The following is a 17,450-nucleotide window of genomic DNA, read 5'->3' as shown; positions in this document are numbered from 1 at the left end:
ATCTCTTTGGCCTCTATAAATATATAATTTTTATTATTTGTAATTTTATACATGTATTACAATAGAAAAAGTATTCTATTATAGCATATAATGTATAGTGTACTTTATAATATAAAATATTATGATGTATAATAATATGCTTGAATAATAATCATTCTAATTAATTATTTAGTTTATCATAGATTTTTCTATGTTTATTTTGTATAGTTTAATCTTCACTATGAAAATAAACACTTGTGAGATATTTGTTATTTTCTCAGGAGACCGTGCGTGCAGTGAAATGCTGTTCAACAGCAAGCAAAGCAAAAGGAATTAGCTTCAAGGGTTTTGCTCTTTTTCCTATCTGGGTGGAAGAAACAATCAGGATGACTTGTACAAGTAAAAGAAATTCTGCAGGTACAAAATTTCATTTGCAAAGATTTGTCAGTAGTAAGGCTGAATCAGGTTTCAATCCATTCTTGTCAATATGTGATACCGTTCTCTTTGCCTTCCACCTGCCAAGGATTTTGTGGTAACCAATAGGTGAAAAACGGGAAAATAGCATCCTGAAAAATTTGGAGATCTCATCTGGACTTATGCTGTGTGTTAATTCTGCCCCTCTGCTTCCTTCCTGAAAGAACCTGTCCTAAATGCAGCATTTCCCTTTATAGCAGAATTTTTCTTGTCCTTAGCATAGAGGTTGAACTGATGCTTGTAAAAAACATTAAAATCCTTAAAAATTAACCGGGAACTGGAAGATACAGTCAGTATCTCCAAGGCACTATTGATGAAGCCTTACATCCACTGAAGTCAACAGTAAATGGGATTTCAGAACCAAGCATTTCTTGCATCACCACAAGGTTTGATCCTGTTATGTTTCCCAGAACATGTACATTCTCTACTGTCCCTTACTGGAAGATCCAAAATGACTGTGCTCCTTTCAGTCACTAGATTCTTAAAAAAATCTTAATTTCCCAATTAAAAAATGAAATCAGTTTGCCACTCCTTTCAGTGGGTGATAAAGTGCATTAATAAAACTGATATTTTGATCAGAAATCCACCAGTTCTTAGAAAATGTGAATCTTAAACTACAGCTGGCCACAGAGTATGCAGGGTCGTGAACAAATACATTCAGGCATTTCCCCCCACAACGTTTTAGCTCATATTTTGCATAAGACTTTTTCCTGTTGTCACATCCTGATTCACAGTGTAAGATGATCTATCCTTAGCTGTGTTTACAACCTATCCAAATTGAATGCCAACTGAAAATTTCATTAGGGGGCTGTTTACTGTCTTTCAGATCACTGATTGTGAAGTTAAGTGAGACCAGACTCCACAAGTTAAATAAGACGAGTTAAATAAAACAGAGGGTCGTGACATCTTCCGAGCCCCCTACATTGTCATTACCCGTGGTTTACAGTTTGGGCCAGTTGTCAGCAGTGACATTGACAACAGGGAAGCACTGCCTGGCCCTGTATTGTAGAGCCTTGATTTGTGTTTGTCTTCTCTAATTGTAGTGTGCTTTATGGCTATTTAAGCACAGAAAAGCAGTGCTCAGCAACAATTTCCAGTTCAAGCAGGTCTTTGTGAGAGATTGATTTGCAACAAATTAAGTAACGGTGCCATTCATTTCTCTTTGATTAGTGGCAACTCAGATTGCGTTTTGCCCTGAAGGTGGAGTCTGCAAGCATGGATTCCTCATCAAATCACCACCTCTTCAACTTTTCAGCTCACAGGTATACTAACACAGATTAGTCGTATTCCAGCAATCCCTCCACAAGCATCTGTTATTTCTGATATCCTGAATTTTAATGAGAGACAAATCACTTTCTCTTTGTCAGAATTCCTGGAAAAGGCGTTTTTTCATCCTGTCCAAATCCAGCAAGGGCAATTACATCCTGAAGTATCTAAAAGGCCGGAACATAAAAGGCTCCATAGCTGTTGATCAGTATGTAACTCAAATGCATCACCTTTTTCTTTTAAGTCATGTATGAACACTCTTAAATGGCCACTGACTGTACAGACACGTTCCTGATTGAGGTCCTTGACCCAAATCCTACTGAAGTCCAGAAAAGAGTCCCCTGGGCTTTTGTAGGCTTTGGATGCAACTTACAGTGTATGATACATGTAGAAGTAAAAGTCCTAAATTGCTTTGATGAAATTTGATACATCTATGAGTGGTTGTGGTGATGTGCTATCTGCAAACCAGACATCTTGGCTCCATGATCCCAAAGGCTGTATTCCTGTAGTAGAAGATATTTTGTCTTCTGGGCGGATAGTGCTATGCATTCACTCACATGTGAGTAAGGATGGGCTATGCCACTCCTAACTGTGGCACACAACCTTTCCCACCTTATGGCTTTACATAGTGCTTTGGAAGTTGTGCAGAGGTCTCCTGGCTTTCACGTAGCTCTTTGGGCTCGTGCTGGCTGCCCCACTGCCTCTTATTCCACCAAGAAATTGCTCTGCCTGCCTCGTTTGGGCTGGTCATTTCGTTCCTCTCAGCACAGTGTCCACCTCAGCAAGGCTGGGTGTCATTGGTTTTGACCTGGCACCCTTTACAATGTCACATGTGGTATGAGATACATAGAAGGGAAACAGTAAATGTAAAGGGAAATGTAAAGATTTTATCAATCAGACCTGGAGCTTAATACTCCAGGCTCTCGGAGTTGTTAGGCATGGAGGTCACTGGACTCACATTGCTATTATGCTTCTTCCATCAAAAGGATTTACATTGTGAAGCTTTTGAAGAAATTCCAGCTTGCTCAGTTGTATGTAGTTACATTATTACCACCATTATTGTTGTTATTATTTTTACTAATTTAACTTCTTGGAAGTTAATGGAAGTAGTGCTTCCATTTAAGCACCCATTAAGAGTAACTCCTGTCTGTTCCTTTTCCCCTCCATTAAAACACTGTTAATAGAATTAGTTTCAAATCAAATATATTGTTCTGTAGTGGTTCAAAAACATCCGCTAGGAATTTTTCTTACTATCATTTCTTTCCAAGATTCTGTGTTAGCCCAACAGCCACTCTTTTTCAGAAATGAGGATCCAAAATCTGGACACATGTCTGCAGAAGTTGATCTTATTTTTTTGCTTGGAACTTTTCTTCATTGAAAGACCATCTGTTTTGAATGTGTGCACTTATTTTCTGGATATTTTTTTCTGTGGAAAAATGTTTACCTTTTCCCATGCAGATCTCATCATATGCTGTGCTTAGAGTAAAATACACACATACACACATGTATGTGTGTGTGTTTGTATGTATGTATAATTATACAGGATGTTCATGTGGTTATCTTAACAGAATCATAAATATCGAAGTTGGCGTAAGCAATTCTGAAATTATGGAAACAGTGAGGAAGATGTTTAAATGCCTTCCTGAGCAGGTGATGTCCATCAGTACTATAAACAGATGTTACTACCTCATTGGGAGCAGCAGGTATGCGTAGAAAGATGTGGAAATGCAATATGACATTACAGTTAAGCTAATGCCACACTAAGCTGCTGCCCCAAGGCAGGGTCCTACTCCTTCACAACCACTTACATCCCTTCTTGTGTCTCAGCTACTGATGGCGCAGCTCCAGGATGAAGCAATTCAGCTGGTTGATCCAATGGAAACCTTCTCTTTTCTATGTAATTTTTTTCCCTGTGTGCCCAGGTTAATTTTTGCTGGTTCAGACAGGTGAACTAACCTTCCCTGCAGCCACACTGCTACAACGTCCAACACGTGGAAGTAGCGGGAGCACGCGGCTGGGCGTGGGGATGGCAGCAGCAGTACATCGGTGTGGTGGTGCCATGTCCGACTGCACCGGTTAAGGGTCAAGGAAGAGCAGAGAGCTTTGTTTTCTCACCTAGCGGCTCCTGGGAGTTAGGAAAGCTCCCGCTCCTTATGGATAAATCACAGGAAATAATCTTGCCCTGGAAAGTACATTGTTAATCAAGGGAAGCAGACTGAAGGGGAAAATTCCCCCAGAGGGAAAACAGATCCCAGAAGGAATGATTGAGGCCTTTACTGCAGCGGGGTGGTGTGCTCCCTGCTTTCCTAAGCTGCAATCCAGTGCTCAGCAAGGGCAGAAGCAGCTGCTGTCGAGGTGATCAGCCAGAGTTCGGTTAGGTGAGGGAGGACATTTGGCACAGTGCTCCTCTGCTGCTGCTTCCCAGCTTCAACTCTTCAGTTTCCCAGCCGCAAGCATGTCAGGGGGTTTTCTGCCTTTATGCAGAAGAGCAGCTGATGTGTGAAACACTGAGAAGCACAGAAGAAAAACACATACCTGTGTGTTACTTGAGCGTGCCAGCCCACGCCTTCCCCCAGGGCACTGCAGCCACAGTCCAAGCTTGATGGGAAGTGTTCCAGGATTAATCCAACTAAATCCACTGCAAGTATGAAACAGGGCTTCAGGGGTCCTTTCATGGCATGTTTCTCATCCTGCTCACCCAAATGCATTCCCAAGCCTTGTTGTCTTTATGGCAGAACTCAGCAGAACAGCATTACACATAGAAAATGAAGCAGAAAGCACCATCCCACCGCTCTGTCTCTCTCCCTCTCTGTGTCTCTTGCACACACACACACAGTCCCCCCTGCATAACTTTTGGCTCCCGGTCCTGGGCTGCACCTCTCTGAGGTCAAACTTTGCCATCTGACTATGGCCACCCAAGCACTCTCTCTTGAAAGGAAGGTGCAGATTTTCCCCATTGATTTTGGGAAGCATTATTTTGGTCCCTATAGGAAAAAGTGGGTAGGCAAATGGGTTTTCCTTGTGTTTTGCCTGTGAATAGGTTTTCATTTCTGTTTTTCCAACCTATAGGCAGGAAACAGAGGACTGGGTTACTGTGATATCTTCAGTCTGCACAGATGCCAAAAGAGGAGGATGCTGCCCTCAGGTGACATGTTACTGCACTTGATTTTAGAAAGAAAGAAGTCTGTAATTTCGTTAGAAACTTGTGCAAAGGAATTTTCCTCATTTTGGCCCTGCAAGTTGGCTTTTGCCTTGGTTAATCAGAAATTCATATTCCATATAAATCCTGTACCCTGGCTTTATGCATTAAGCAGGCACTGCACAGTCTGGTTGCACTGGGATTGATTTTACATTGAAGGAATCTCTTTGAAGAGTAAGCCACATGGAAATTAGGAGATGATTGACAGTGTGCTGCAGTGAAATGCACCTTTGATGCATCAGAATGAAAACTTACGCGTTATTCTTACTGTGTGCTTTTTGATTATATTTACATGCTGTTTTACAAACCAATCCACATCTAGTCTGTCAATGTTATGAGCCAGCTGGAAGCCCTATTAGTTCAAGCTCAGGCCCAAGTTTCTGCACCTTGTCAGCCAGCCAGGCCTCCTAGTTCAGATGCAGCACTAAGCTCCTTACATCCCTGTAGCTTCTAGTTAGCTCAAAGAGCAAGCAGGGCAAATTTATATCTGCCTGAAAAATGCCATGTAGACAACCTCTTTAAGCCATTAGAAGTAAAACTTGGACTAGTGGGATGCATTGGTACATTGTAGCCCATCAGGTGCCTGTCTTCTTACACTGCTCTTATCTTATTCTAGAACCAGGATCTTCCAAATCCGGAAGTCAGAAGCCGGCCCTCCTCTTTACCACTATTCTTGAATTCTATAGATACAATCAGTTTACCGGAAGGACAAGGTCACCAGAAGGTAAGCAGATTAGCCATCCTTCATAATGAGTTTGCTCCTAGGGGTGACTGTGAAATTTGATTTGTATAGTTGCTTTTTTCTATCAGAAGTTCTTCAGAGCTTGTGCAATGTGTGCCCGGGCAGTCTGTCCTGCTCTCAGTGGGGTTCCCAAGTAGGACCCAGATGATAATATCAGAGAGACCCCACAAAGGAAATACTTTTGAGGAAAGTCTGCATGTGAGTAAAGGCAGGTGTTGATGGCAATGAGAAGCTATATTCATTGGCTGTCTCAACTGACTGGCAAAGATTAGGGGGCATGAAGTAAGTCCCTAAAGATTCGCTTTGACGTGCCTTGGCAAAGACACATGATGGTTGTTTTGGCAGCTGCTAGCCACATTCCTCCTGGTTTGTGATTTGTCTCTTTCTTCAGGCTGTAAAGCTTAGAGGGGAGTTCATGTCCAGTTCCTCTGTGCCTTTCATATCTTCCCCTTCAATATTTAAATAGAAAGGAAGAAAGCGTTGCTGCTGTCCCAGAGCAGTTGCAGTCCCTGTCCACTGGTGACAGGCTGAACAGCAGCCACGGAGTTGTTGGTTTTCTCTGGCCACAAAGCTGTGTGCAAATGGCCCAGCTAGAGGAAGCTGAAGGCAGGTGAAGCACCTCCGGTGTATCCTTAGGAGTCGTCGACTTTTTTCTTTTGTATACAGGAGGATGGTTCCTCAGAAGACCAGAACAGGCCTGTTTCAGATCCTGGCCCACATCAGGCTCCGTGTGACTCACCAAGAGGAGATTTTCCAAGCCTGGTGAGCAGAACAAATCAAATAGCTCTTGACTTGTTCAGTCTGCAGAAGTGACTGTTGGCTCTTATCTTACTTGAGTATCTGTAACTAGAGATTTCCCAGCACGCTGTTGGTTTTCACTATGAAAGTTTCCTAAATATTTAGTCTGTTGTCTTGCTTAGCACTGAAAATTGCCTAAGAACTTGCTTGAAATACCCTTTGTTTACTTTGCTTCTTGGAGGCAGATCCTCAGAGTTTCTGTGCAGTAATTACAACTTGTGGCAGCTCTCACAAGCTTGAACAAGAAGTTGCACTGCTTGAGGATTTGCTCCTGCCATCACATTTCTCAGTTGTGCCATAGTCTTCCTAAATGGTTTCTTTCTGCAGCCTCCACCAGAAGCAATTTAATCAATGTAACTGAACGACAGAACAAGGACTTGTAAAATTGAGGCAATTGTAAAATTGAGGTACACCTCAGGACTGACCTTCTGTCAGCATAAATATGACTTAAGTAATTTAGCTTCCATATCTGGCAGGAATGATTTTAAAAGATACAATGATGATTATTATCATGTATTATTGGCTAAATGTTCTGACCTGTGTTCCCTGAACAAATACCTGCAGCAGTTTCAGATGGTTTTCACCCATCCTTTGCCCTGGATTAATGCCTTTGCAGCAGCATTAATGGAACAGAAGGCACAGCCAAGGCTCCACCACACCAGTATGCAGTTTGGCAGCTGAGTTTAAACTCATCTTTATTGGCAGTTTATGTATTGGACTATGATCTGGAGTGGCTGAGATACAGGGAAAAGAATCTGTTCTGCTATCATAGCTAACAGGGTGGTAAATTACATGCTGCAGTCACCATCCGTGTGTATTAGGCTGGCAGCAAGCATGAGGTAATATAGCTAAATTTAGTGGAAAGGAGTGAAAACAGCTGAAACTACGTTGCAATGCCATGTGCAGTTAGCACAGCTCAGCTGATGCACAGTACTTTATGAAGCTGCAATAATACAATTGTGAGTCTGAGCTCTGAAATGCGTTGAGTTAACCCTTAGTCTGATTTTAACTAGTGCTGCTCCAGATGCATACCAGGGCTCTCTTTCAGTCTCTTACGCATGCCTTTTCTGTCTCATGCTTTAATTCTTTTCATAGTTATGATGCCTCAGAGACCATGTATTATATTGCAGCTGTTTGAACTAGGACAGACTGACCATGAGGGTTAAAAGATAAGGAATTTGGATTTTACCTTTTTAGCTTGAAGCAGAGGGAATAGCAGGAAGCTCATATTTCTGTTTCAGCATGTGTGAAACTAAATAACCTTGCCATACATCCTACAAGAAACAAAAACGTTTGTTCTTTCGATAAAAATATTTCACTTGCCTCATAAGTTTAGCATCTGCTAACATCTCTGGATCTATTCTCTGCTCAGTGATGTCTAGACAGCTGACTTTCAGATTAATCCCTTGTATTTACTTCCTTTTAGAAGTATAACTCCACATTTCTAGCATCTGATTCATTTTGCTTTTTATCAGTGGTTCCCTCACGCAGGCCCAGATCTTGGTAACTCTTTGGTCAGCAGCCGTTACTCATGCAAACAGGCCTCTCAATGCCAGGTGAGTCTAGTCACGCAGGCAGGGACCCTGGAGCGGCCCGGGGACGTTTCTCCCTTTCAGCCCACATTCTGGAGCTACTGAACCACATCTGAGTCAGAAATTCAGTATGAGCTGTTCTGATGCACAGCTTTCAATACCTGAAGTACATCAAAATGAGGAGCCCCGACTTGCGTCACCCTGTACGGTGCATCACTGTACTGCAGGCACCTAAGCATCCTTGTTGGGATCTCTTAGACACACATGATTTTTTGAAAGAGAAGTTTCTCTATCCAAGGGCAACACGTAACTTTCCCTATGGAGCCTGTAACTAACAATTACTCAGTTGTTCTCCAGGTATCGTTTCCACCTTGTGCTACAGCCAGTTTTCTCCGTAGTCTACTTTCTGTCTAATGTAGATCCACATCATGGTTCAACAGAGGCTTAAAGAGCTTGTTTAGCTGTACAGTTGAGAGTAACATCACAGTACACTAAGGTTAAATGCACTTCTCTGGTGGTAAAGCACCTGGAGGAACAGAGATGTTGGCAAACTGCCTTAGGGAAATATAGTGCTGCTGCAGCTTAACCTCCTTCCCATTGTCCCTGTAATCTGTGATAATGCCAAGGAGAAACACTACGCATTTGGCAAAAGGTAGCCACTGTCAGTGATTGAATACTCAGTTTGGGAAGCTGATGAGTGCTGTCTGTTCTCTGAGATTTCCTAGGAGTTGGAGGATCTCAAGGCTTCGTAAAATCACCTTCTCTTCCCCCTTCTCTCCCAGTGTTTACTTGTTTGATTGATCCAAAGCCCCTGAAAAGTCACTAAGAAACTCATTCATGACTTTAGAACATGACCACAGAGCCAGTCTCGTTCCTGCTGTGGTTTTGTTATGCATTTCTTGAAGGACCATTTGCCTGTTTGTTCTGACTCCTACTGCATGAGTTGCTTTTTATGTCATTTATACCAACAAGGAACAAAAATACATTCATCATCTTTCATTTCTAGTCAATATCAGCTTCTTCTTCTTACATGTGAGTGAGTAATTAGTTTAATTTACTTTACCTTGAAAACACTAATATGTTCTGTGGCATATTTAGCAATTATTAAAATGATCGCCATGGAAACCAAGGATGTAAGTGGAGAGATAAAAACGGTTGCATCACAAACATGGCATGGAGAATTGCATTGAGAGGCAGCAAAATACTGATTACCATATTCTTCACTATAGTGAAGTCAACAAGGAGACTCAAAAATAAATAATTTATCTTTGTGACTTAGAAAGGTAAACTTGGTGGAGGGATTAATTTCTCCTTGACTTACCAAATTGCCACAAACTTAGTATTTCAGGTATTTATGAAGTCAGAATATCACTCAGGACACAAAGGATTCAATGTCAGACCTCTAGCCCTGCAGGGTACGTTCTAATTCGTAGAGAAGTATGAGATAATAGACTGCTCATGAGTCAGGGTAGTCCCAAATTCGTTCTTTACTTGGTAGCAGTTAAAAGGTGCTTAAAAACAATGAATATATCCCTATCCACTTCTGGATTTCCGACAGATTTTTTTTTCGTAGTGTAAGGACTTTAGAACTGAATGCAAATAAAAAAACCTTTTCCACACAAGTGAGCCTAAATGCACGCAGATTCATACATGAAGTGTTTAACCCACTTGATTTTTAAACAAAATAGCAGGTTGTTAACATGCAAGCAATTGCAACTGCCAGCTTACCACAAATCCATCTATGGGAAGTACTAATGCCAGTGGCCAGTTTTGTCCATGTGCAGTGAATCTCAAAAATGCAAGAAGGACCACAAATATAGAAACAGACTGGCTCTGAGCGTATCTTGCTTCGAGGAGAAACACATCTTCCCATATTTTCAGTGGATGTTTGCTGATTCTGTTACTTCTCCATGTAAATGGAAAAATACACATTAAACAATCTGTATAACAACCTGTTAAATACAAAATCATTCTTTTAACAGGATAAAAATCTGGGAAAGAGTGAGGAAAATCTGCTGTTGTCAGACACAGATGAAGACATCAAAAAGGATGAAGAAGATTATTACCAAACTCCTAGCAGTATTTTAGCAAAGGTAGTTTATCAGTTGTGAGTTCTGCTGATTCGTTAACAGCTCCAAGGAGACAGGAGACATTTAATGAGCCAAAGAGGAACTGGTATGAGGAACCACTAGTACCTTGCAAAAGAAATACATAGATAAAGCAGTAGGTAATAGAGCTTTCATTTGTACAAGAAAAAATACGCTAGACTCATTCAAAGGATCTTTCTGGTAGAAAGTGGCATTTCGACAAAAACATTGCTGATTTTGTTGAAATGCCCCAAATTGACTGTTCCATTGTAAATGGCTTTTGCCTGTTGTATAACAGGGTTGGGGTTTTTTTTGAAAGTGAAAGCTTCATTTAGAAAATGTAACAGTACATTGTTTTTATATATTTAAAAATGTAATTCTGTTGAAGCGTCAGTAAGCTGCATAAAACGAAGCAGTACTTTAAAAATGCTGTGAAATGTTTTGGTATTGACATTTCACTGTGAAACAAGGGAGCAGGAGGAATCATGCTGGTAATTTTGAACAAATTTTGACACCAAATTTGAGAGGTTAATTTCTCGAGGCTTCCCATGTCGTTAATAATCAGGAGAAGCTAAGTGGTCAGTCTTCTGCAGAAGTTGCAGCCTCTCTCCCAAGACTGTACATCTAACTGAAGGACATTAACAATATGGTTTTGTCATATAATCTAAGTGCTTAAGTGGAGCACACCCAAAGTACATGACTCTTTTTTTCAGCCTGCTTAAATTAAAATGTAATAAAATTTTTGTGGTAGTACTTTAGAATATAGCTGGTTATGTCCCAATCTGGAAGTGTCAATAATACCAGACAGCATTAAGTTGTAAGTTTTAACTCCCTTTCTAGCTCATGGTTTCTGGGAATTGACTTACTTGGGGAAAACCAAGCCATGTTAGCCAATGTGTTTAAACAATGTGAGCACTGAACGAAGTAAGGAAATTAAGAAGATTTTTTCTGTAGGCAGAGCAATGATATTAACATCTTATGTTGTTATGTGTTTCCAACAGTGCACTACTGAAGTATCAAAGCCTATCAAAACAGCTGGGTCTGATGTCGCTGTGCAAGAGAAGCCAGTGCAGCAGAACCCAGTAAAGGAGGACATTTACGTGTCAATGAAATCACTGTGTGTAACCACTTCATTAAGGTTTTGCAAATTAAGAGTGACATAATGGTACAGATAGAGTCATCATCTGCAGTATTTGCATAACAATATCTAGAAGCTGCATCTTGTTTGAATGAATCTTTCTTTGGTCTTGGTTCAGAAAGTTCAGAACTCATGGGAATACCAGAGTGAAACTCAAATTCATCACCATGAAATTTAAACTCACACTGCAAACTCATGCATTTAGACAGGCTCTGGCTATAGGATTTTTGTGGACTTACACTTTTTCTAGGTTTTCATGACATAGCAGCCCACCACTTTATTCAGGTATCACAGCCAAGCTCCAGCAACCATTCAGACAGGTACTCTCCAAAGCAGGCAGCATTATCTAGTGCTTAAAAGAGAAAGGTAGACATGGGGCATTAGCTCCCAGCTTTTACAGCAAGTTATGTGAGCCTGAGTAGGTCATCTCCTGCATTCCATTTTCCCACCCAAAGAATGGGTCTGATGCTGTGTGCTTTGACAGTACAGTGTTTGGCATGTCACAAAGAAAGACCTGAAATCTGTGTCACAGCTGCAGTGACACAAGGAAACTTTACAACTTCCACGATACAGCACAGCATACTGAAGAGAAGTGTGCCTACATAGTAAACCCATACCTCCTGAGCCAGAGGACTAGTCATTAGCTGTTAGCTATGGCCTGCCACCTACAGAGTCAGGTCTTATGCCACGTAGTGGGAGGCAATTGGAAATGCAAACCCACAAACCAGTTTATTCCAATAGGTTTATTCAAGCTCGCCTGTGTCTCTGGGACCCCCTGGAGGAAATTACTATGAAAACCTCACAAGCCTATGCCGTCTGAGTTAAAATATATCAAGAGCAGTTTTTGCTATAACCCCAGTCCTGTTTGGGGCATGGAGGGGAGTTGGATCCAAGCATTATAAGGCTCATCAAATAAACCTAAAATGAGTTCAAGCACATCTGAGTTATTGTATCTCCCAGGGGACAGCATTACATCCCTGGAGAAGCCAGTGCAGCCAAGCCCAACAACATGTACTCAGTTTCTTTGTCAAGGCATGCTGTTAGCTGAAATGTTTTCAGGTTTAATAAATAGTCTTTAAATACTGAAAAGGTTTATTTTGGGATTGATGGTCCATTTTTAGAAGGACCGTTTATTTTACTTAGCTGTAATTTTGTCCGCTGGATATTCTACAAGAACTTGTTATTCTTTGCTTCCCTGACGGCTATTTTATCCAGCTTCAAACACAACAAGAGTGCCTGGAATGGTCAAACCAGTTCATTTTTTATCACCGTTCCTCTTCAGTAGGTTGCTGGATGAGAGTTGCCAGCTCACGTACAGACATGATGGGCTCCCGTCTCCTCCCCTATGCCAGGAAGACAGTGCATGTCCAAGAGACTTGGAAGCAAACAGAGACCTAAAATTCCCAGAAAGCAGCATCAGCCAGCAGACAACCCTCCAGAGAAGGGAAAATTCATTACCCCTTTCGGTGGTTCAGTTGTCTATACTGCTCAGGTAAGTGTCTTCTCCATTTTCCTTGCAGAGAAGACAGACATGTTCATAGGTTTCAGTTGAGGTACTGGCAAGGCGTGCCAAGCCTGTCAGAGTTCAAGGAGCATCTGGATGATGCTCTTAGTCATAGGATTTATTTTTAGGTAGTCCTGAGAGGAGCAGGGAGTTGGATTTGATGATTCTTATAGGACCGTTCCAACCTGAGATTCTCTATCATTCTGTGGTCTCTGATATTTTCTGTCACAGTCAAGTTACAGATGAGACTAAGCTGCAGAAGTTGGATATTTTCGTCCCCCTGGCTGATATTAACAGTCACCTAAGACTTACTGAAGCAGCAGGACAAATATGGTAAGTTCTGGATGTCTTGTGATGGTGCCTGTCAGACATGAATGAGTGACAGTCAGGTACAGAATTGTACAGCCATACGCATCCATGCACAGTTTTGCCAATGCAGAACAGAGCAGGGTCAGTGTATGCTGGTACTTCAGTGGTTCCTTTCTGCTCTTTCTGACTCTTCATGTACTTGAGTTTCTATTTCAACTGCTGTTGAAAAGGGCTGTATAGAATTCAGATCCCTCGGCATGCTGTGTAATAATTGGCAATGGAGTCCCACCCCAAAAGCTATTCTTCTAATGTTTGCGTGAAATCACCTAATTACTGCTCGTCAGTTTTACCTTTGGTTGGGTGAACCGCAATGATGGTGTGTCTCAGAGAGGTAGTGAGGGGATATATCGTGTGATAGGGTAAACAGGGCCACAAGCTGACTTGAGTTGGATGTGAGCACAAACTGATCTCTAAATTAATCCCAGCAGTGGTTCAGTGCTAGGGATGAGTGCTAGGCAGAGATTTTTCACAAGTAGGTGTTACGGGCTAGAGCACATACATCCTTTTAGTAGTCCCACTGGAAATTAACGCTCTCCCTAGGCCTTCAATATTAATGACTAGGATAAAGAGGATGGAGCAGAAAAAATGCTCAATGCATACTCCTGTGCTTCCTCTTGATCTCTCAATGCCTCACAGCACTGAGACTGCTTTTTTCTGCTGCTCTCATATTCACACCAATCAGGTGCACTGTGTGCACAGCGAGTCACTTTGCTTCAGCCACTGTCAGCCAGAAGAAAATAAACTGTTGCAAAAGGGACTGGAAATGGGACCCCATCTCAATAATTGGCTCTACATCTAAATTTACAGAGCTTTCTCATTGTAAATTCATATTGAAAGAGTTTGGAACAGAGCACTAGGTCTGACTGTTAGGCCAGCTAATTCTAAATAGCTAGTCATCAAGGAGAGTCTATCAGAGACCAGCAGGAAAGAGATACTGGAATCTCCATAAAGGTCCCATCAGGACAGCAATCGATTTCTGATCCTCACAGTTATATTATAGATATGATAATTAAGTTTTAATTCCAATCTTTTGGGATGACTTTGGAAACCATCTCAGGTAAACATAGGGCTGAAACATCTACAGCAGCATACTTGTAGCTGCAGCGAGTCTGGCCGACTGCTTTTGAACTGGAATCCCCAACTCTCACTGGTGACCTTGCCAGCACCACTCTCACTTGTTAACAAGCTACAATGTCAGTGTCATGTCATGTGCACTTTTAGGAGAACCTGTTGGGACGGAGGAAGCAGCTTGGTTTCAGCTAGAACCAGATCAAAAAGTTGTGAAGTCATTCAACCTGTGTGTTATTTCCAGAGGGCAGTACCATAAATGCAATGCTGTTGAGCCATTGCCATTCTGTTAGCAGTAACTGGATATCCCATACGTTTCCCTTACCATCTGTCCTCCAAATACCCTAGTGTCTCACAGTGGACTGGTCCTTGCCGACTGGGATGTTTGTTTAATCATGGAGACCATATAGTGGCTGTGAATGATCTGCAACCCCAGGACGTGGAGGAGGCTTACTTCTTTATCAGCAGGTCCACAAGAAAGGAGGTAAGCTTGACTGACCTGAAGGTGATAGTCAAATGAACCAAGCCGAATGAGAAAGCAAGTTGCTTTTCACGTTTCAAGTGGCTCCATTCAAACCAGTTTACTCTGTTTTAAGTTTATCATAAATAACTTCAGTACGAAATAGCTCCTCAGCATCATTCTGATGTAGCATCTCTTATTCCTGGGCTATTTGGGGAATGCAAGGTCAGCACTGCTGTGCTTGAGAACTTGATCTCAAAGAGTCTGAGCAATCCCAAGACATATTACTGGGCAACTGTAGAGTTACTTGGTATTTTTTGGCTAAGGCCCACAAATTGTAAACTTTAGGAAATAAATGATGGCCTCCAGGGGATATGTAGTTGCTTATAGTGGTTCCAGGTATTGAGGGCAGAGCCCTAGACTCCTACCTCCTATTTGTTATCAAGTGCCATGCATCTCCTTGTGAGATACCACTTTTTTTTTAAGAATGTGAGAGATTTCTAAGTGGTGGCTTAACACCACTGTCATCTACTACATGTTGATACCTATATTTCTCACATATTTCAGTATCCAGGTTCTCTGACCCGTACCTGAACACATTCATATTTGAATTTTGCTGAGAAAGTTGAGGTCATCAGATGCTGTTGCCATCTAAAGAAAAGAAAACCAGTCTCAGCAAGGAAAAATACTAATCTCTTTTAATAGGGCATTTTTATTTAGCTAGTTAAAATACAAGCCAGATAGATAGTAGCACAAATGTTGATGAGATATAAGAAGCTATAAAAACACCTTTTTTTTTCCTTCTTAAGGTGAAACTTACTGTGTGTAGGATTCCACATTCAGATATCTTCCATGTTAAAGGCTGCTCATGTTCCTGAAAAAAAAAAGACCTCAATGATTAAGTAAGTGCTGAAGTTCAAGGGAAAATATCAGGGAGAAGAATGTGATATATAGTGTATGGAGGTAATCTTTATCCTCTAGAGCTGCCAGGAATCTTTTGTTGCTGCAGTACAAAGAATAGAGAATGTGGATTTCATTTTCATTTTATGTCCTAATAACTTGTTTTGTTGATATGAATGGCGTGTGTTTGGCTTGTATTTCATGTTGGCATGTATTTCAGTTACATGAAAAAAAATGAGGGTCAAATAGTTTCTGAAATCTTTACACTATGTATACTTTGTACTTCAGCAGAAATTACTGGTTCACACCTCTGCTCACCTCTTTACACAGAGTTACATTGATTTATACTGAACTCCTAATCAGTTAGAGGTGTGGAAACAACCTACATTTGGAGCAAAGCCATGCTTTCCCCTGTTTCCCCTTAGCCACAGAAAGGCAAAGGAAAGCTGAGAGCTGTAGTGTTGGAAGGTAGGCTGGTAAATAAAATGTTGTGTAGTGATTCAGTGGGGCCTCCTTTTGTGTTATGCCCCTCTTAGGTTACAGCCACAAAAAGATATTCAAGGGATGACAGGAAAAAGAGCTGGTTGGAGAAAAGGAATGTGTCTGGAGCACCTTTGTGTTCATTGGCAGCCAAAACAAGCCCTAAGTGAAGAATGAATGAATGGATTTGGGAGAGAGGAGGGCTGGCCTGCTCTGTGAAAGCGTTACTGGTAAAGGCAGCTGGGAAAACCAGAGAGAGACATGATGTATACGAGGGCATGTGTGCTCAGCCCAATGCAAACATAGTCCCCTGAAAGAGTTTTGGTGCTATCAAATGGTACCACAGCATTTCCAGAGCAAATGCTCATTTGTTTCCCAAACAAGGACATTTCCTGTAAATATTTATTTGTGAATATGTCTTGCTTCCATTGCTATCATAGAAACATGGCTGATTTTCAGCTAATATCACACCAAAAGGTATTGTTGCTTGATACAAAACTGCCTGCAGGGGTGCCTTTAGTGGATGCCAAAAGGGAGCTTTGTCCTGTGCTACAGTGACCTCTGTTGCATACAGAAACACGGTGTGATACCATGGGTACACAGAACACATTCCTGTTCTCTACATGAATATGTACACATTTGTATATATGTGTTTGTGTGCAGCTGTATTTACATACACATATATTGCTGGAAGATAGATTGTATTGATATACAATGATGTGTCAACAAACCAAATCAGTGGTTTTGAGTACAGACAATGTTGTCTTGCCAGGTACAACCAAAATAACTACTGGGTTTAGCAGGCATAGGATTCTCGATATTAAGAGATTTGTATAAGCTTTGATTAAGGTGGATTTGGCCCAAAGAAGATATTAGTCCAGCTTCCAACTGAATTAGGCCAAGCCAGCTACTACAGTAAGAATCTGCACTCACTAAAATCAGTGTTGGTGCCCCTTACTCCAGTAGTAAATTTGACAAATGTGTTTTGTATACTTCCTTTAAAATCCAGTCTGTACTTTTTAAAACATTATAAAAATTGATTTAGCCAGAGATGAAAAAGCATCAGCAACTCAAAACGAACACACACAAGTATTTATACAATCTATTCAGACTCAGCTCCTATTCAAAAGATTAATTTCCAGACTGAATATTTCCACAGCCTGTCTCTTCTGCTTTTGAGATAAGAGTGGTTGGGACATGTTTATTTCTCAAGGTGGGAAAGGATCACTTTTTGGTATTTCTGTTTCAGTGGTGTTCAAAGGCCTGTTTGTGCTGAATTCTGCATAAAGACAGAGGGAAACCCCAGTTCTGGAACTACAGAGGATGAAAATGGAAGACAAGATATTCCTTGGGAGCTCTTCTCCAAAGCTGCTGTGGGACTCCTTTGCACTGCCTCTTTGAGCACAACAAATCCATTTCTGCCTAAGGAGGCTCTGAGGGACAGGATGGCCAGC

The 17,450-nt window shown here is 41.3% G+C and overlaps 1 protein-coding gene across 2 annotated transcripts; it reads left to right on the top strand.

The window, feature by feature from the left end:
- Positions 1-365: 365 nt before the first annotated feature.
- Positions 366-15,494, top strand: PLEKHS1 (pleckstrin homology domain containing S1). Of its 2 annotated transcripts, XM_086467244.1 has the most exons (14): positions 366-396; positions 1,624-1,715; positions 1,821-1,927; positions 3,288-3,422; positions 4,789-4,864; positions 5,535-5,642; positions 6,327-6,422; positions 9,679-9,681; positions 9,973-10,083; positions 11,079-11,194; positions 12,498-12,707; positions 12,951-13,052; positions 14,505-14,640; positions 15,426-15,494. In XM_086467244.1, the coding sequence occupies exons 1-14, from the start codon at positions 366-368 to the stop codon at positions 15,492-15,494; spliced, it is 1,392 nt and encodes a 463-aa protein (XP_086323370.1). The 2 variants fall into 2 exon arrangements, with proteins under 2 accessions (XP_086323370.1, XP_086323369.1); XM_086467243.1 differs by lacking the exon at positions 9,679-9,681.
- Positions 15,495-17,450: the final 1,956 nt, after the last annotated feature.

This window comes from Leptosomus discolor, chromosome 6 (assembly GCF_034619465.1).
Source record: "Leptosomus discolor isolate bLepDis1 chromosome 6, bLepDis1.hap2, whole genome shotgun sequence".
Taxonomy (NCBI): Eukaryota; Metazoa; Chordata; class Aves; order Leptosomiformes; family Leptosomidae; genus Leptosomus; species Leptosomus discolor.
Note: the sequence above shows the minus strand (reverse complement) of the source record. Positions and strands in the feature narration are given on the sequence as shown.